General features: G+C 37.7%; 2 protein-coding genes across 2 annotated transcripts; both read right to left on the minus strand.

Annotated features, from left to right (window-relative positions):
* Nucleotides 1-3,999: 3,999 nt before the first annotated feature.
* Nucleotides 4,000-4,722, minus strand: LOC109801168 (uncharacterized). The gene has a single exon (XM_020362177.1). The coding sequence runs from the start codon at nt 4,720-4,722 to the stop codon at nt 4,000-4,002; it is 723 nt and encodes a 240-aa protein (XP_020217766.1).
* A 12,871-nt stretch (nt 4,723-17,593) lies between these two features.
* Nucleotides 17,594-21,049, minus strand: LOC145956440 (uncharacterized). The gene has a single exon (XM_083072037.1). It carries the CDS (start codon nt 21,047-21,049, stop codon nt 17,594-17,596), a length of 3,456 nt encoding a protein of 1,151 aa, XP_082928163.1.
* Between the last annotated feature and the right edge of the window lie 623 nt (nt 21,050-21,672).

The following is a 21,672-nucleotide window of genomic DNA, read 5'->3' on the forward strand; positions in this document are numbered from 1 at the left end:
TTAACGTAGTGTCGGCTTAGCCAACACAAAAAAAATTGTGTCGACTTATTTAGCGTCCGACAAATAACTGACAATATTACGTCAGTTTTTATGATTTAGAGTCGGTTTTTGGCCGACTCTAAATCGGAACATAGTGTAAGTATATATGTGTGTGTATGAGGATAATCTCCTCAGTATAAGAATAAGTTTTAATAGATTTACTTCACTTAATACAAGTGTGCAAATTTTTCAAAATCATACAATACTTCATTATATATATTCAAATCAACATATAAAATATTTTTATAATTATTTGACAATTTAAAATAATAAAACAGAGTATCAAATAATTTTAATTTTTTTAAAAAAGAATTGTATATTTTATCTATGCATTAAGTTCTTTTAATTTAACTTACGGTTGAGTCGTAAAATTTAATATACAACATGAGATATTGAATGAAATAAGTTTACAGATATATAGAGAGAGATTCACTATATATAACCTAAACCCTTGGTATTTTTTTCTATTTTTAATAAAATGATTTTAATATTTCATATTATACTCTCTTTCATTTTAACTTTATAATAAATGCATAATAGTTTACATGTTTAAATTAATTAAAAACTATGTTAATTAGACATAAAGCTATAATTGATAATATGACAATTAATGTCATTTTGAAATTTGAAATAAAAATTAAATAGAAATAAATCCTTACTAAAAATCCAACAAATGAACCATTTCTCTGTAATTTAATTATAGAATCTTTATGATCTAAGGTTCGGTCTAGAAGATAATATTAGGCTTAATAACATTTTTAAATCTTCAAATTTGGGGTGTATATCTTTATAATCTTCCAAATTAAAAATTTGTGTTTTTATTTCTCAAAATTTATAAAATTATTATTTTGATCTTTCAAATTTAAAATTTATCTTTTTAATCCTTGTAATTTTACAAAAAAAATAATATATATATATATATATATATATATATATATATATATATATATATATGTGTGTGTGTGTGTGGTGGGGAAGATTAAATACACAAATCTTAAATTTGAGGACAAAAAAATATGTTTCAAAACTATAGTGACTAAACTAAACACACAAGTTTTAAATTTGAAAAAAAAAATATATATATATATATATATATATATATATATATATATATACTCGTGATTTTTGAAACTAAAATCATGTTTAAAACATACTCAATTTGTAACAGCCCATTTTTCGTGGGCCAAAGGCCCAATTCGTGGCCCAGAACGGGCTGTTTCAATTTTGAAACGGGCCGTTCTGGAATAGTAAGTATGGCCAAAATTGTAGAAGCAGAACGAGCCGTTCTGATGGGAGAACGGGCCGTTCTGGTTTGGAGAACGGACCGTTCTGGAAGCAGAACGGGTCGTTCTGTTGGGTTTGAGAACGGGCCGTTCTGGTTTGGGAACGGGCCGTTCTAGTTGAAAAATTTACGTAGGTTTGAAGGGCCCAGAACGGGCCATTCCGATTTTGGAACGGGCCGTAGTGGTAGGTGGGCGAAAAATCCTATAAATAGGCCTCAAATCCTCTTATTTCTACGCACCTCTCATTCTCACTCTCTCTTCTCTTCTGTTCTCTCTTTTGTTCCTCTTCTTCTCTCTGAAGACCAAGAGGAACTCAGAGGATGAGGTTCTACTCCAGTCTTAGTTCCGATCCTTGTTTAAGGAAAAAGAGGAGGAGGTTCTGTCCGAGTTCCTATTTATCCAGGTACGGGGGAAAAAGAGATTATTTATATGTGGAGTTACATGAGGAAATTGGGTAGAAGAAGAACCCTTAGGATTATGAGCAATTTTATAATTATTTCTGTTTGAAAAATTATTGGCATTATTTGATTCTGTATGAATTTAGGAGTACGAATATATGATTTATTTGTAAAAATAATGCTCTGGGAGAGAGAACGAAATTATAGAAAAGTGTCTGTAGGCTAGGTTTTGGAAAAGTTGAATTATTTCTGTTTGAGGAATTAATTATACCATTAGATTCGGTATGTGTTGAGGATTATAAATATGCTAATAATTTGTAAGAATGATGATCTGGGAGAGAGAACAAAATTGTAGAAAAGTGCTTGTGAGATAGGTTTTAATTAAGGGTTTTACTGTTTATGCTGAATTATATTAAATTGATAATTCCATTGTTTATAATATTAATTTATGAATGTTATTATTGTATTGATTGATAAGAATGAATGATCTTGATGTGAATTACTTGAGGGGTGTGTAAACCCTTATTTTGTTGGGCTTATCTGTTGTGTATGTGAGGTAGAATTGTGTACGTGATGTGAATTTGAATTATGAGATGAGATGTTGTATGAATGTGATTATGATTGTGATTGTGGTGCCTCACATCAGTGACTAGGGATGACACGGCCCCTAGGTAAGTGGTGCTACAGGGAGGGCGTGACCCTAGCATGGTGTGGGATGAGTAAGACAGTTAACACACACCACTTATGTCGATTATGGCAGCCCTGACATAGAGTTAATTGCAAGAGAGTATGTGGATTGTAATGTGATTGTGGCTCCTCACACTAAAGGATCGAGGATGATACGAACCCTGGTAGTGGATGCTTCAGGGACGAGCGTACTCCTAGATGATCAGGGATGATACGAACCCTGGGTAGTTGATGATTCAGGGACGAGCGTACTCCTGGATGATCAGGGATGATACGAACCCTGGGTAGGTGATGCTTCAGGGACGAGCGTACTCCTTAATGACTAGGGATGGCACGACCCCTGGGTAAGTGATGCTACAGGGAGGGCGTGACCCTGGTTTGGTGTGGGAGGCAATTAACCCGTATCACTTGTGTCAGATGTGGCGAGGTCTTGGCATAGTGTTAATTGTGAGATTGGTGTGAATTATGGATGTGGAAATGATATTCGTTAAATGTAAAATTGGTGTGAATTATGGATGTGGAAATGATATTGTTAATTGTAAGATTGACATGAATTATGAATATGGAAATGATGTTGTAAATTGTATAATTGGTGTGGATTATGATGGATTGAGATATGCATGTGAAATGAGATATGTTAAATGTGAATTGAGATGTGAAGATGATGAATGATTGATATATATATATTACATATATATATATTATTAAATAATGAATTATGATGAGATTATATTGTGATGTGTTTGTATGTACTTTGCATATAGATATTTTCTTTTCTCACCGTATAAACTGTGGATATTTTAGGTGAAGAAGGTCCGGCTACGAGTGGCATCTAGAATGCCAACAGTTAAATTATGGGAATGCTCTGATAGTGTGACATCGGGGCAGAGGATTTCTAGGACAGAATATTTATACGGATTTGGTATTGTAATAAATGATTTTAAAATTGTAAACTCTTAAATTTCACCTTTCAAGTTTTATTTTTCAGTCATTCTCTTATATTGAAGAAAGAACAGATTTGAAGTTTTATGTAAACCATTTTACGAACCCTTTGGAAGTTTATTCTTCTTAATTAAATTTTATTATATATGTGTTGGGGTAGTAAGGGTGTCACACAATTTGTGCTATGTTATAAGAAAAAGAAGAAAGGTGAGTTTACGCATATTTAAGAAATTTGTTATCTACATTAATTTGTTTTTACTAATTTAATAATATTTTTTCTAAATTATTTTTGTTATAAATGCTAAAAAAAGTAGAATTATTAAAAAGTCATACATTAAAGGAGAGATATTTTAGAGAGTGACAAAAATATTATTATAAACATATACATTAGTTATAATAGAGTAAAAAAAATAATAAATTTATTATTGTATATATTGATTTATAAATGTTATCTAATCATCTTTTTCTAAATAAATATGACGATAATTTTAAAATATTCTTTAAAATATAAAAATAATAAAAATAAAATACATTTTCAACCAAATACAACCTGTTAGATAATTAGATTAAAAATAGGAATTGAGGAGGAGGAGAGACAGATTTTGTTGATGGAAAAAGAGAGAGAAAAATAGTGATTCATTTTGGTATAACTATACTTGCTGCCGGAACAGCTTCCTTTTTGGTTTTAGCAAAATAGTTCTCTCAATACATTTTGAACAGTTTGGGCAGTACAAATCATTACATGGAAGGCGATTAATCTCTATAAGTTGTGTTTCTAAGTTTTCTTCTTCTTTTTCTATGTCAATTTCCGTCTCTACAAGTGTTGTATCCATGTTTTCCATCTCAAGTGTTTCTTGTTGGCGTGTATTTTCCATCTCGGAATGAGGATCTGAGTAGGTGCGAATGGTTATAAGAATATAGCAAAACGCTGCAGCTCCCAAGGCAAAAACCAAATTCCATTTCATGACAGCCACCATGAGGGAACCCAAGAAGAAATTGAACACACCCGTTTCGAATCCAAGCTCACTTAATCTCGACACACTCAAGGACACGAGAGAAAATGATCCACAAGAGACCAAGTTCAACGTTTTGTCACCCTTTGTATTTCGTTGGGTTTTGTCAACGTAAAAGGAGTAGACACATGTTGCCATGAAAACAAAGAAAACTACATGTGCTGTCAACACACTCCTCCTCTTGTTTGGTAAACTCCATGTTGTCGAACAACAAAGCATGAAGCAGCATAGAAGGGAAGCTAGGGCACAGTATATGATGACCACCAACAACCCTAACTCACCGTAGTTGAAGAGTTTGTTGAAAGGAGGGATCATGGCATAGCTGGTGAATCCAACTAAACTTGATACCAAACCAATCATTCTCCATGCAACCCTTGGGAAACCACACACTCTTATTCTGCTCAACATTAACTATGTCTACACCTTGTAACCAGTTTGAGCTAATGCTAATCCTTTTCTTATAGATGTGAGACTTGGTTGCTCAAATCAAATCATAATTTATTGGAAATAAATTAATTAAATGCATGAGTGTTCCATGTGCATCTTTTTATATATCATAAATTACATGTGCCGTGCGGGGAAATAGGTCAACTGAAATCATAATTTGATTTAAATGTATGTGTAGGATTACTTATTTATATATATATATATATATATATATATATATATCCAAGACTAGATATAGTATACCCTTATAATGCACACCCATATTATATGTGCATTGATTTCCTGTTTCTCTCATTTATCTCTTTATGATGATTATTTTTTTTTTATTAGTTTCATTTACTTTATTTTTTTAGTTTTTATAGTTTAAAATATTTTTTTTGAGTTTTTATACTTATCTTTGTTAACTACTTTTAGTTCTATAATTTAAAATAAGTCTTTTTAATTCTTATAATTGTAGTTTTATAATTTTTTAAGTTTTTATCATTAATTTTTTTTATAATATTGTCTTTTTTTATTGACATGATAAAAATTTTTACCTTCACAAAATTAGAGATTTTCATCATATTAATGCAAAAGAGAGAACAAAAAAATAATGACAAAGACTAAAAAATTACAAAACTATAAGTATAAAGACAAAAAAAAATATTTTTTAAATTATAGAAACTAAAAAAAATTGAAAAAGATGAATATAAAAAATAAAAATGTCAATTTTAAACTATAAAAACTAAAAGATATAATAAATAAAACTTTAAAAATTAAAAGAATATTTTAACCTTTTTCTTGTTATAATTAGTTTAGTGATAAAAATAATAATTTTATTTTTTTCTCCCTTATTTAAAAGATTATGAAAATGTGTATTTTTAACATTACTTCTTAAACTCTCTTCAATTAACATTGTTATTTTTGTTGATATTATAAATAAACTTGGATACGATAATATCTATTATTCTCATAAAAATTTAATAATAAATAAGAAATATAAAATTAGTCTATCATAATTTAAATTTATAAATCAATAAAATATATTATGTATATACGTGTTGACTTTTCATCTGTCTGCATTCTGAACTCAACTGACATTGCGCACTGTGGTCTCCACTCCAGCTCCAGCGCATCCATGCTCACATTTCATCTGCATAATGTACTTTTTCTACTTTTTTATCTTTTAAAAATTATCATAAATTTTTAAAGAACGATTATGTATTTCGAATCATCCCTCAAATATTAAAATATTAATATTTTAAATAAAATTATTATAAAATAATTATTTAATCTAATATTTTATAATTTAAATTATTCGAAATGTTTTTCGGAATATCTTTTCAAATATTCTATTATTTTTCATTTTTAAATCTTTTCACCTTTTCATGATGTAATTTTTTAGTTTTTTTTTTAATTCTTAAATTTTTCATACCCCTGCACGTATCAGCTATTATATTGTGGAAAACAAAAACAATAACTCAAATAGGATTCGAACAACCCATACACTTTCAACATCTACCAAACCTCGTTCACATTTTTTTTAAAGAATTTTTACCGTACCCCCATCACTGTTTGAAAGATTTTGGTACAGTTATGTCATATTACTAATCTTGATTTGTATCATATTATTAAGATTTTGGTAGCCATGCACCTTTTATTGAAATCGTCAATGCCTATCTCCTACATCCGTCGTTTCCATCTATAATGTCTATTTCATAATTTGATAATCTCTCATTTTACCTCTCTCCTCACGATTTAAGAAGAGAAGATGTTTAGTTCGTTCCAAAATTATTTACATTGCTCAGTTTTAACTCAGTTGGTAGTGAGAGAATTATAATAAAAATCCTAAGATTAGTTAAATGATTTAGGTGGATTCATGAATTTCTATTGAGTAGAAGAAAAATATGGACTCAATGATTTACATGTTGTAGGGGAAGAAATCACACTAATCGACTGTCTTTATCTGTTAGAGACTACACTAATTAATCATATTTTTCTTTTAGAAATGTTGATATTGAGAGCTAAGCTCTGTATCCTGGACTATTTAATTAATCTGTTAGATTTTAGAATCTTAGGTGCATTATTTATGAATGACACGCTACGCTACCAATATATATTTCATATGAACTCTTAGGCTGAATTTTTTCATAATTTCCTCAGAAGAATTCTAATACCTCCTACAAAATGTTTCTCCTAATAGCTTTAAAGAAAGTATTGAATAATGTTTTATAAGTTTCCAAGACATATTTATTTTTACATTAATATTTTATTTATAAAGTGTTGGGAACATTTGTAAGAAGACATAACATCACTCTCCTTAGCATACTATTGTCATCTTTTAATTATGCGTCAAATATAATGTAAAACACTGGCTTTTGCTTGGGGATGGAGGGAAAGATTTGAGAGTATAAGCTTTAGGAGAAGCAAAGGTGTAGTCAAAAAACTATGGTGTGTGCCAATACACACAATTTTTTAGACTACTAACCATAATGATATAGGTTGTTGTGCTTATGGCGGATAACGGGCAATCTATTGCACTCTTGATTTAGCTAAGATGAGAGTTTGTAAGGAAGGAGATTATTAGGAGACCTTCTCCAGAATGGGAATTGGTTCAAGATAAGAATTTGTTTGGCTAATTCGATTGTGTGCATTAAGCTCACCCATGATTCCATCTTTGCCGATTACTTCATCAATTCTCATATATCTCCTTTACAGGTATCTGCCATCTAACTCAGATGCATTTTCATAAGTACTTTTAATTGTTTTTAACCAAGTCTTAATCTTGTGTTATAAAGAATTATATTAAAGGTTAGCATATGCTATTATTGTGAAACTCCAATTTTAATTGAAGAATAATACTAAAAACACTTGTAAAATTACATCTAAATTTTTTCTTGTTTGAGTGATAAACAAGGATACCTATATAAAATTTCACACCTTTAATTTATGTCCTGAAATATATAAGCTAAGGATATGAGAGTTAAGAAAAATAATTTGTTGACTTTGTTAATTATTATTATTAGAAATGACTAAACTTAACCATTATTATTATTATTATTATTATTATTATTATTATTATTATTATTATTATTATTATTATTATTATTATTATTATTTATCCTAGAACGAGAATTTTCACTTCCCTTTTATCTTGTTAAGTGTGGAGTAAAAAATGCAAGTCTTAGAGCTAAGAAAACTAATTTGTTGACTTTGTTAACTATTATTATTAGAAATGACTAAACTAAACCATTATTATTATGTATATATCCTAGAGCGAGAATTTTCACTCCCCATTATCTTGTTAAGCGTTAAGTGAAGAATGGAAGTCTTCAAAATGACCTCCATTAGCCTCTTCTCCTCTTAGTTCTTTCGAGCGTAAAAACGTGAAATGAGAGCATAAGAAAAAAAATTAACATATTCTCTTTAATTTTAAAACTAACTAAACCTCTTTATAAACCAATCAACAGTTACTTACACTAACTCAAGTTGCATCTTCCTTCACTCAAAATACTCATAATAATAAAAATAAAATAAAAATAAAAATTATATTATATTTTGATCCTCATATAATTAATTAAATAAATATCAAAACATTTAAATTTAATGTAAAATGCTCAATAATGCTAATTTTAATTTTATAATGAAACATATATAATTAATTTAATTACGAAAATGCAAGGTGTTACACCAGGGAGTAAACTTTGCCTATCGCACTTGGAAAACCAAAGTTGTCGTTCAACGTGAATTAATAAAACAAGTTCTACATAAATCATGATCTTTACACATATTGATTCTACAACTATTACAAATTTAATCAAGTAAGGGGTGCCTTATGTCTATTTAATTTCTTACTCAAACATGTAATTATCATTATTCAATTATTTCTTCGATTAAGGGTTTGGATACATCCTAAAGATTTTCAGAGAACTCACAAGTACTCATGGATTCATACTCAAATCAATATCTAAGATTAGAAACTTATCACATACACATATTATTCAAATCACAATATTCACACATGGAAATTTCATATAAGGATTAGATTTAATCCCTCACCTATACATCATAGGGATTGGGAGTCAATCCTACAACCCAATAATTAACCCACATCCCATAAAGATGTTTTCACTCCCCCGCTACCTTAATGGACTCTAAAATTAGGGTTTTAATCTCCGAGCTCCTCTCCACTGCCTTAGGTTCGTCTCCCTCTTCATATTACAATTTGCGCAACTAGATTAAAAGTGTGGCAGATCTAGTACTACTAACATATTTAAACAAAACAAGTAGCCTATTAGTAAAAGGCCAAATTAATTTAACCAAGATAAATAACAACTATTACCTTATCTTATCCCTTATCTCCCAAATAATTAATTATAAAATATTTTATTAATAAATTTTGAAAAAGTGGGATGTTACATTTTAATTTAGAGTTTTAACATGTAGTAGGTTTATTTTATATTAGGATTATTTTCTACTAAAAAGGATTTATTAATTTTGTCATATTTCTAGTGATTTTTTTTAACAAACAAATGTAAAATATTTAATTTTAAAATTGTAAATAATTTGATAAATTAAAAATGTTTTATAAATATGATAATTATTATGGTGATCTTTTTTGTAACTAAATTATTTAAAACCTAAAATTTTCATATAATTTGATAAATTCAAAAAATCATTTTAAAATTATAGTTTAGAGTTTTAAGTTCTAGGGTTTATTGATTTTTTTTATATTACAATTATTTTTTGGTGAAAAATTTAAAATTTGTTATTAATCTAGGGATTTTGTATTTTTACTAACATATAAAAAATTAATTAAAAATATCATAATTATTTTGGTAATTTTTTTGTAACTGAATTGTTTAAAATTTATAGATAATTCATTACATTAAAAAAAAGGTTTAAAAATTAAAAAAAAATATTTCTAAAAAAATACACTTAATTAACCCAAGTTTTTACACATAGCATAAAATAATGAAATCCAAAATATTATAAATTTACTAGCTTATTTCATATATATATATATATATATATATATATATATTAAATTCAATTTTTATTTATTAAAATTTATCTTTAAACTAAAATTTATTATTTTTAAAAGAAATTTGATCAGAAAGATTTCAGGAATTCTTTTAACTTTTTTTATCATATTTAATTTTTATTTATTATCTAAATTATTAATAATTCAAAATAATTGCAAAACTGATGGCCTATATACATTCAAATATTCATTAGATTTTTATTCATTATTCAATTATGCTCTGACTTTTACTATTATCTTAAGTTTTTATATAGAACACATTTTATAATCAAGCGTCTCTCAAAAGAATGGTGAGACGAAACAAAGAAAAATCAATCAACAAAAAAATCAAGGATGATACAATCACTTGTTCGGGGGTGATGCAGAAAATAAAAAAACATTTTCAAAAAATTGTTTATATTTCTTCATGTTCTTTCCTTTGAAACCTATTATTTAATTATATTATTTTATATGATTTTTTGTTAAATTTTGTGAAAATAGTTTAGTTTTTCTTTTAATTTTTTTATAATTACAGTGGAAGTGTTCATAAAATATCTCAACCAAAAGACTATAATGTCTCTAGTGACTTCTTTCATATTCTTGTTATATATTCCTACTTTCAACAACTTTTATAATTGAAAATGAAGCATTTGAGACAATATAGTTTTTTTTTTCTTCTATTTTTCCGCTGAAATATTTCATGAACACTTATATTATAATTATAATAAAAAAACAATATTATTTCACAAAATTTAATTAAAAATTAAATAAAATAATAAAATTAATTAATGAGTTTCAAAGGGAATTTGGAAGAAATATAAACAATTTCTTGAAAGCATTTTGTTGTTTTCTTCACCTCCCTCCAAACAAGTGATTGTATCTTGTATGATTTATTTGTTGACCGATTACCTTTCTTTTTCTTTACCATTCTTTTGAGAGACGCTTAATTACAAAATGTATTCTATATAGAAACTTAAATATTAAAAATTAGAATACAATTGAATAATAAATAAAAGACCTAATGAATATTTGACTATGTATAGACCATCACCTATTTGACTATATGTAGACTATCAATATTTCAATTATTTTGAATTATTGATAATTTAGATAATAAACAAAAATTATTGATAAGTTAAAAGAATTCATAAATAACTATTTAACTTCTTATAAATAACTATTTAATTTGTAAAAAAATTATTTTAACTTTTTATTTAATTTAATTTTTATTTTTTATAATTATTTATTAATTTTTATATATTAAATACAAATTTCTATCTAACATAATTATTTTTTTTCATAATAATGTTCGGATCATATCATCTGCCTCTAAATCTGGAACCTATCATTGAATGGATTTATATCAAATTATGGATTATACACCCTTATAATCTGTAAGCAATATACCAACAAATTCTACTTGCCTCAATTATCGATTATCATTGAAGCTCCATCAAAATCAAAGTGAGACAAATATGGAATTATGAACAGACTAAAAGATCAAGGACATGCAAAACCACATTATTACACCCCTACAATTATAAGCAGATAGATAGTTTGAATGAAGCTTGAAAAAGGAATATAAAGATGTGACTGAACAGTCTAGGAAGTAGAAGCACGAATTTATATTTAATTTGGCTTACAACAGCCCATGAATACTTAAACATGATCTTCATTAGAGAATTTAATTTTTAAATTATTTTTGTAAAGAATTTAAAAGACACATTTAGTTTTTAAAAAAAAAATAAGAAAAACCATAGAAAATATTAAAAAATCAATGTTTTTCCAAAAATATTTAAGAAAATATCATATTTTTGCGAGAAAAAGAAAAACACAGCACATTTAATTGAAAAAGAAATTAATTTACATGAAAAACCCACAAAAAAATATACAAGAAAAATAATTGCATGTGCAAATTATATTGTATAAACTTTCCTATGCATATGGAAATATAAGTCACAAAAAATGGCCTCATCTGCAAGCTTCGATTTGGTTTCTTTCTGGGGAGGCATGATTGAGATAATGAAAGCACTAAATGATAGATTCGAATTACCAAAAACTAGGACTACATTAGTATTGTACCTGTCTAAGGGCACACTCCTTTTCTTCTGGGTGAAAGGGGACCGAATAAGAGCTCCGACGATGTCTCCAGGGGATGGGGGAGGTACCTGCAAAGGGTACTCCGACGCTCAAGTCAGTATATGCACGAATATCTAGGGTAAAAATGAACAGTGACATACCTTGTTACGTGTGACCTATTTATAGCATCTGACATGGGCCTGAGCGTGATGGGCCCTCTCAGATATTTACCAAATTAGGTAATACGGTACTAATTGGTCGTTAGACTTTAATCATGTACTTACCTTTCTTGATTGTGATTACTGTTATGACTTGCTTAACCCTTCGGCAAGAGGCCGAGCCGGCTAATCGATACTAGTCGGAACGGCAAATGACCGAACCGTCTAGTCCGTATACGGCAACCTGTATACTTCCGGTATGTTCTATGTCGGAACGGTACCTGACCGAGCCGACACGATGAATGATGGTGGTCCATATTTGCATTAACCGGACTGATGTCGGTTCTCGGCCTCATGCCGAGCCGACGTCGATGGTGATGCTTGTACGTGGCTATGCATGGGTGTCTGACGAAATGGCACGTGTTGGCCCACGTGACCGATACGGTCTCTCCGGTACACAAGCCCCCCAGCCTTTGAGGAGCGAAGCGACGCGAAAGGTTAATGAAATAAAAAGAGGATTGTAACCGTTGGGTATGAAGGGTTGTAACCGTTGGGTATGAAGGGTTGTAACCGTTGGGTATTAATGACGCATGCGAAGAGTCGCGTATCCTGAACCGTTGGATCTAGATGATCCAACGGTATGCACGAGGGGGTGTCGTTTCAGGTGCTCATTAGAGACGCCTATAAATAAGGGTGGGGAGGTGAGGGTTCTTTCGTGCGAATTCATTAGCTGCTCCGAGCCGAAGTTGTTTGGAAGCGTTTTGAGTATTATCAACGATAGGTCAAGCTCAACCATCAGGTACGTAATGGCTAATTTGGGTGTTGTTAACATTGACTCTTCTGGGGACGAAGGGGAATCTAGGTTAAGGGCGACGCCGAACCGGGATGCGCCATCGGCTTCAGCATCTAATGGGGACAATGCCGTGGAGTCGGCTTCTGGGTCCGGTCGTTCTCAAAGTGGGAGTGATTCGGCATCAGCTGTAGGTTCCGATGAGCAACCTAGTCGGGGTGGAGAATCATCAAGAGTGTTCCCTCCGATATCAACTCCAGGATATTCATGGGTGCATGGTGAGGTTGGTAGTGTATACTCTCGGTATACAAGTAAAAAATCTTTGGTGGATTTTGTATCGGCCGTGAAGTTTTTGGACTTTCCTGAAGATGAGGAGCCTTCTGCCATCTTCTTTCAACCATGCCGAGGCGACGGGGTGTCAAATCCGGATTTTGTTTATTTGAGTCAGGGGACCTCTAAATACCCCTTTTTCTATGTGTATGACTATATGTTCCGGGATTTGAAGATATCTCTCCCCTTTGACAACTAATTCATGGGTATACTTCGGCTGTTGAATGTGGCGCCGAGTCAACTTCACCCGAACACCTGGGCCGCTATGCAAGGGTTCAGGCATTTGTGTCTGGGTCTCGGTCTTTCTCCTACTCCACATCTATTTTTGCATTTCTATACGTCTCGGCCGACGAGGAAGGCCAAGTGGCTGTCTTTGATTCGCCACAGTGATTGTCTACTACAACCTTTCACCACCTCCTACAAAAAATTTAAAGTGGGATTTATGAAGGTGATGATTCGGCCGGAACCAGGGAACAAGTATTTCTTTGACGCTGAGGGAAATCCGCTATTTCCTTTCTACTGGACCCGGAAGCCGCGCAAGTATGACACGGTTTCCAAGTCACGCATGTCCCCAGAGGAGAGAGGAAGTCTTGATTTTTTAAACAAGTTGCCTCAGCCCTTACCATGTCGTCCGCTTGTCCGATTGTTTGATTCGGCCGATGTGGTCGAAGAATTAATTGGTATGGTATTTTTCCTACTCGTTTGAATTCAAGTGTTATCATTGATTTTGACTAATGATGTGCAGGTATAATGGCGGCTCATGATGATTTGGATATCCGCAACTTGCTTCGGAACCAACTTGCAACGAATACCGCGAATAGGCCTGCACCCGCCGCGCGCGTGAATCAACCAGCTGGTCAAGGTAGCGGGGTCGGACCCACGTCTCGGCCGAAGAAGACCACCCGGCCCCAACCTGAAAAAAGAAGGCCCGACTCTAGGGCCGAAGAGGAGAGTCGCCGGGCAAAACAGCGCCGAGTGGCAAGCCCCCCTGTTCCCGAAAGCTTGTCGGCACCAAGTTTCTTGGCTGGCAATGTTAACGCTCAGGATTTTCTGAGTCAAGACCTGACCTCCAAGGTAGGCCAGGGGCTGCTGAGCCGAATGAGTTCGACGCAGAAATGGAGCTACTTCTGTGAGTTCCAAGTGCGCGCTGTGGCCATGGCACAGAGTATTGTCATGCAGCCGAACGGTGAGGCTGACGAGTTGCGCAAACAGTTAGCTGAGCAGGAGAAGTCTCTTCAAGAGACACTGGCTGCTTTGACCGACGCCCAGACGGTTAGTAGCAAATACCAGGCCGAGGTGGATCGCCGAGGAAGAACCGCTGATGACTTGGCCCTAAAGGTACAGCGTCTCGAACTTGCTCTGAAGGGCGAGACTGACAAGGTGACAGCTCTGAGCAAGGAGCTGGATGCTGAAAAGGCTGCCTTTGGTGCCTATCAGGAAAAGGCGCGCGCCAAGGTTCTCAGTCAGCATCAGGCCGGTTTCGCTCAAGCTGCTCGGCAGGCTTGCTACTTCGGCGACTTTCCTCCTGACTTCCACCTGGACATGACAAAAGATTTTTTCCAAGGGAAGTTAGTGGATATGACCTCCATTCCACTTGACCAGGAAGCCGACGAGGAGGCTCCGGCTCGGCCAGCTGGGCCGAACGAGGAGGAGACTCTGAACGAGGAGGCTGCGCCTGAGGATGGTCCAGTTCAGGGGGAGGCAGAAGTAGTGTCTTAAATGTGTTTTTTTTTTTTTTTTGTATCCTGGGGCCGATAGCGCCCATTGATAATGTACCCTTCGATTTTAATGAAATTTCTCTGTTCTTTATGTTATAATTGACGTGATCTTTTGTGGTGATTAACAACTTAACTTGCGTGAGCCGTCTCCTTGGCCGAGAGACATCTCGGGAGGGAAAACTTGAATAATTTAATTAAAGCCACATCCTTGGCCGAGAGACATCTCGGGAGGGAAGACTTGAATAATTTAATTAAAGCCACATCCTTGGCCGAGAGACATCTCGGGAGGGAAGACTTGAATAATTTAATTAAAGCCACATCCTTGGCCGAGAGACATCTCGGGAGGGAAGACTTGAATAATTTAATTAAAGTCACATCCTTGGCCGAGAGACATCTCGGGAGGGAAGACTTGAATAATTTAATTAAAGCCACATCCTTGGCCGAGAGACATCTCGGGAGGGAAGACTTGAATAATTTAATTAAAGCCACATCCTTGGCCGAGAGACATCTCAGGAGGGAAGACTTGAATAATTTAATTAAAGCCACATCCTTGGCCGAGAGACATCTCGGGAGGGAAGACTTGAATAATTTAATTAAAGCCACATCCTTGGCCGAGAGACATCTCGGGAGGGAAGACTTGAATAATTTAATTAAAGCCACATCCTTGGCCGAGAGACATCTCGGGAGGGAAGACTTGAATAATTTAATTGAAGCATGAATGATTGAATCGTGTTGTTATTGATAAATGGATGCCTCGTTAAAAACCTTGCCGGCCAAAACCTCTTTTCACTATTTTTTAAGAGGGAAAAAGACCGGTCAAGGAAAAGAGTGCACCGCGATACAATTACAGTTCGAGTATTACAAATTCGAATTTAACTGTAGTATGTCTTTAGGTGGGTAGAATTCCAGGTTCTTGGAATAACCTTGCCGGACAGCTCTTCTAGCTTGTACGCCCCATTGTGGAGTGCATGTCGTATCCGGAATGGTCCATCCCAATTGGCATAGAGCTTTCCTTCAGAAGAGTTACGCCTGGCTACCCCCGTTGCTCGCCACACAAGGTCGCCCTCGTGAAAAGTTCTCGGCTTTAGATTGGAATTAAAGCGCCGAGTCATTCGCTGTTTGCATGCCTCGGCCACCACCTGTGCCTTGTCCCGCACTTCCTCGAGGACATCGAGTTCGGCTCGGAGTGCGTCGTCGTTAGATTCCTCCTGAAAGCTTTGTCGCCGGAAAGATGGTTCTCCAACCTCAACCGGGATCATCGCATCAGTGCCGTATGTGAGGCGGAAGGGTGTTTCTCTATTAGTGGATTGTGGTGTACACCGGTACGCCCAGAGAACCTCTGGCAATTCATCGGCCCACACTCCTTTTGCCGAGCCGAGTCTTCTTTTTAATTCGGTCAGGATAACCTTGTTGGCTGCTTCGGCTTGGCCGTTTGACTGAGGGTGCTCCACAGATGTGAATCTATGCCGAATGCCAAGGTTTTCGAGGAATGAGTTGAACTTTTTGTCTGTAAATTGTAAGCCGTTATCCGAGATGATGGCATATGGGATGCCAAAACGGGTGATGATGTTCTTCCATACAAACTTTTGGACGTTAGCCGCAGAGATGCAGGCGAGCGGCTCGGCCTCAATCCACTTTGTGAAGTAATCTACTGCCACGAGGAGGAACTTGACCTGTCCCTTTGCCACGGGGAACGGGCCAAGTACGTCAATGCCCCATAAAGCAAACGGCCATGGAGAGCTGATGCTGTGCAGCTCGGCGGCGGAGGCATGGATAAGGTTTCCATGTCGCTGACATTGTATGCAACGTTTGACGAACTCAGCGCAATCCCCCTTCAGAGTTGGCCAATAATAACCGGCTCGTGATACTTTTGCAGCTAGGGTACGGCCTCCGGAATGGGACCCACATATACCTTCATGAACTTCCCGCATCACATAATCTGCCTGCGAGTTATCAATGCATTTAAGCAACGGAGTGGAGAATCCTCGCCTGTAGAGGTCGTTAGCCACTATGGAGTACCGAGCGGCCTGAGTGCGAAGCTTTTTTGCCTCCTTCGGATCGGTGGGCAACTCTTGTCGAAGGATGTAGTTCCGAATAGGAGTCATCCAGTTCGGTGTGTCAGTATCGGCCGCCATGCATTCAATCGCCACACTTGGGGCAGGGACTTCCAGGTGAATGGTTGTTCTCAGTTGTCCTGGTTTTCGACTACTAGCAAGCCGAGCCAACTGATCGGCTCGTTCGTTGGTGCTCCTGGGAACGTGTCGGATTTGTACGTCAGTGAAATCCTCTTTGAGCTTCTGGAAGAGGTGGTAGTACTGCAACAAATTAGCATCCTTAATTTGAAAATTGTCGTTGACTTGTTCGGCCACGATCTTTGAATCGGTACAGCATATGACCTTTGTCACACCCATCTCAGCTGCTAGTCTCATACCGGCCAGCAGTGCTTCGTACTCGGCTTGGTTATTAGATGCCCGAAAACCGAACCGGAGTGACTGTTCGATCGTGATGCCCGATGGGCTGGCTAGAATTATTCCCGCCCCGCTTCCCTGTGCACAGGATGAGCCGTCGACATGCATTGTTCACGGCTCGTCGTGAAAACTACCTGCTGGAGTAAGCTCATTGACGAAATCGGCCAAATGCTGTGATTTGATGGGTCCTCTCGGCTCGAACGATATGTCAAACTCTGATAGTTCGACCGACCAGGCCATCATCCTGCCAGCGACTTCCGGTTTACGAAGAACTTTCGCAATCGGACAGTCGGTTCGGACAACCACCCTATGACTCTGGAGTATTGCCTGAGCCTGCGAGCCGTGTAGACGAGCGCTAGAGCTACCTTTTCGATTAACTGGTAACGCTTCTCGGCTTCTTGCAGTGTTCGACTGGTGAAGTATATCGGCCTTTGATCCCTCTGTTCCTGTATTAAGACAGCGCTGACCGAATGCCCTGACACGGCAAGGTAAATGACCATGTCGGAGCCGGCAGTAGGTTTGGACAGTATGGGAGGTGAACTAAGACGATGCTTAAACTGTTGGAACGCTTCTTCACATTCATGAGTCCATGTAAACTGCTTTGCTTTCTTCAGCAGGGCGAGGATAGGTTGAGATATCTCGGCAAGCCGGGGAAGAAACCGTGAAAGCGAAGTCAGCCGCCCTGCCAACTTTTGTACATCTTTGAGAGTGGTGGGACTCTTCATCTCCAGTATGGCTTGGCACTTGTCTGGGTTTGCCTCGATGCCCCGGCTGGACAACATGAATCCCAAAAATTTTCCACCCGATACGCCGAACACACATTTTTCGGGGTTCAGCCTCATTTGGTGTTGTCTGAGTGCTTGGAATACCTCGGCCAGGTGGCGTACATGGGCAGAAACTTCATCAGATTTGACGACCATGTCATCAACATAAACTTCGAGGCACTGACCAATCTGACTATGGAAAATTTTATTCATCAGGCGCTGGTATGTGGCACCGGCGTTCTTCAGACCGAACGGCATTACACGGTAGCAAAAGTTGGCTGTCTCGGTGATGAATGCTGTTTTGTCTTCGTCGTGAGGGTGCATGCGAATTTGGTTATACCTCGAATACGCGTCTAAGAAAGATAGGAACCGGTGGCCAGACGCCCCATCTACGAGACGATCAATATTGGGCAACGGGTAGGCGTCTTTCGGGCAAGCTTTATTCAAGTTCGTGTAATCGGTACACATACGCCATTTCCCGTTCGGCTTTCGGACCATGACCACATTAGCTAGCCACGTCGTGTAGTGGATCTCCCGTATAAACTGTGCTTCTAATAACTTGGCTACCTCAGCATCGATTGCCGCCTTCTTCTCTTCTCCGGTCTTCCGACGCCGCTGGGCGATCGGCCTTGCCTCCCTACTAATTGAGAGCTTATGGCACAAAAACTCTGGATCGATACCCGGCATATCGGAGGGGTGCCATGCAAATAGATCTCGGTTATCAAGTATTATCTGTCCGATGGCTGCTTTCTCTTGTTCCGTCAGAACAGTTCCCAAATAAGTCAGTTGGGTATCAAGGGTTCCAACTTGGAGTGGTTGCCTTTCTTCAATAGGCTCGACCCTTTCGTCATGCCCGATTCGGGGGTCGAGGTCTATGGAGGACTGTTGGGTTACCGAGTGGACTTTCTGTGGCTCTTTGATCGTTTCGTCTTGCACTTTCGGTAGCCGCAAGCTGGCAAAGTAGCATTCGCGTGCAGTTTTTTGGTCGGCGTGCACCGTGATAACCCGTCCTGACTGTGCCGGAAACTTCATAGCTAAATGAGGAGTAGACACGATTGCTCCGAGCCGATTCAAGGATGGCCGACCGAGCAGAATGTTATAGGAGGTGCTCGCATGAACGACCACGTATTTAACCGAGATGTCTCGGTATTCCGCCCCTTCGAACCCAAATCGTGTTGATAACTTGATATATCCTTTTGTTTTGACTCGTTCACCAGAGAATCCCACCAAAGGTTCATCGTAAGGGACCAGTTCGGACTCTGGAATTCCCAACTGCTTGAACGTATTCCAATATAGTATGTCCGCTGAACTTCCTTGATCAACCAATGTCTTACGGACGATGCAATTGTGAATTTCAACGCTGATCACCATCGGATCGTCCTGATCTGGGTCGATTCCCTTGAAGTCGGCCTCTGTGAAGGTAATGGTTGGCAAACGGCAACGGTTTGTTTCCACGGCGTGGACGTGTCGGACAGCTCGCAGGTGTCTTCGTTGTGCCGACGAAGATGAGCCCCCGCCAGCAAATCCGCCAGCAATGGTGTTAATAACTCGTCGTGGCTGTGTTGCTTGTTGTTCTTCATGCCTATCCCGTGACCGACTGCGCTCTCTGTACGAGCGCGTTTCTGCTCTGCGGTGTTCGGAATGGTCACGTCTCTGTGATTGTTCGCCATGTCGGGGCCGGTCGGGACGGTTCACAAATCCTTGTAACTGTCCTTGCTTGATCAAATCTTCAATTTTGTCTTTCAAGGCTGAACATTCGTCAGTTGAATGCCCACGATTGCGGTGAAATCTGCAGGATTTGGTTGTGTCGGCCCGGGGAGGGGTCGATGCTCTCTTCGGGATAGTCAGCACTTCTGAAGCCAATGCTTGTTCCAGTACTGCTGACCGGCTGGTGTTCAACGGTGTGTACTGTGTATACTTCGGACCACGGGGTGGCCGCTCGCGGGGTACGAGTTCTTTTGGACGTCCGCGAAAATTGTTTTCTATTGGCTTTTCTGTCTTGCTCACCACTTCTACTCTGGCCTGGTTGCGAAACTCGGCTAGTTCTTCCATCTGCATATACTTGTCGGCCCTGCGCCGAAGGTCATCCATGTTTGCCGGTGGCTTTTTACAAATACTGTTGGCGAAGGGACCTGGCTTCAACGCGGTGGTTAGATGGTGTAAGGCGACGGCTGGGTTGAGGTCCCTGATCTCTAATGCCGCTTTGTTGAATCGGCTCATGAACGCCCGGAGAGACTCCTTTTTCTCCTGGCGGATGCTAACTAGTGATAGAGAAGTCAACTGGTGTGGTCGGCTTGTAGCGAACTGGATGGTAAACTGAGAAGCTAAGGTGCCGAATGAGTCGATCGAGTTGGCCGGGAGCCGAGTGAACCAGCTCAACGCTCGTCCTTTTAGCGACGTCGGGAAAATTCGGCACAGGGCGGCGTCATCGGTGGTGCTTAATGTGACCTGAGTCAAGAACACGTCAACATGTTCATCTGGATCAGTGGTTCCATCGTACTTGTCGAGAGACAAAGACTTCCAATTGTCAAGGAGGGCGGACTGCATGATATTGGGTGTAAAGGGATGTCGGTGTGACCCTGCCGGCATGGGCTGTATTGGTCGGCTGGCCGAGGCGTGGGCAGCAGGGGCAACAGAAGTATAAGGGACCGAGGTGTGCTGGCCATGCGAATGGAACGACCCCTGAGTGTGGTTTGTCTCGGAGGGCTTCCATGTAGGATCGTGGTATTGGTTCTTGAGGGCGGCATTTTCCGCCCGCAGCGCAGCCATTTCGGCCGCATCTCTCTCCCGCTGTTGCTTCATAGCGGCCATCTCCTCCTTCATCTGTCGCATCATACTGTTCAAGTTTGTCTCTTCCGTCGTCTCGGCTCCTGAATGATGCTCGTCCTCGGACTGGTGTTCTTCAACGTTATTCTTTCTCGTCTTCACCATTCTTTCAATAATAATCTCGGAATAGCTCTCGGTTCGGCCCCACGGTGGGCGCCAAAATGTACCTGTCTAAGGGGACACTCCTTTTCTTCTGGGTGAAAGGGGACCGAATAAGAGCTCCGACGATGTCTCCAGGGGATGGGGGAGGTACCTACAAAGGGTACTCCGACGCTCAAGTCAGTATATGCACGAATATCTAGGGTAAAAATGAACAGTGACATACCTTGTTACGTGTGACCTATTTATAGCATCTGACATGGGCCTGAGCGTGATGGGCCCTCTCAGATATTTACCAAATTAGGTAATACGGTACTAATTGGTCGTTAGACTTTAATCATGTACTTACCTTTCTTGATTGTGATTACTGTTATGACTTGCTTAACCCTTCGGCAAGAGGCCGAGCCGGCTAATCGATACTAGTCGGAACGGCAAATGACCGAACCGTCTAGTCCGTATACGGCAGCCTGTATACTTCCGGTATGTTCTATGTCGGAACGGTACCTGACCGAGCCGACACGATGAATGATGGTGGTCCATATTTGCATTAACCGGACTGATGTCGGTTCTCGGCCTCATGCCGAGCCGACGTCGATGGTGATGCTTGTACGTGGCTATGCATGGGTGTC

This window comes from Cajanus cajan, chromosome 3, assembly GCF_000230855.2.
Source record: "Cajanus cajan strain Asha chromosome 3, NIPB_CcT2T_4, whole genome shotgun sequence".
Classification (NCBI taxonomy): Eukaryota; Viridiplantae; Streptophyta; class Magnoliopsida; order Fabales; family Fabaceae; genus Cajanus; species Cajanus cajan.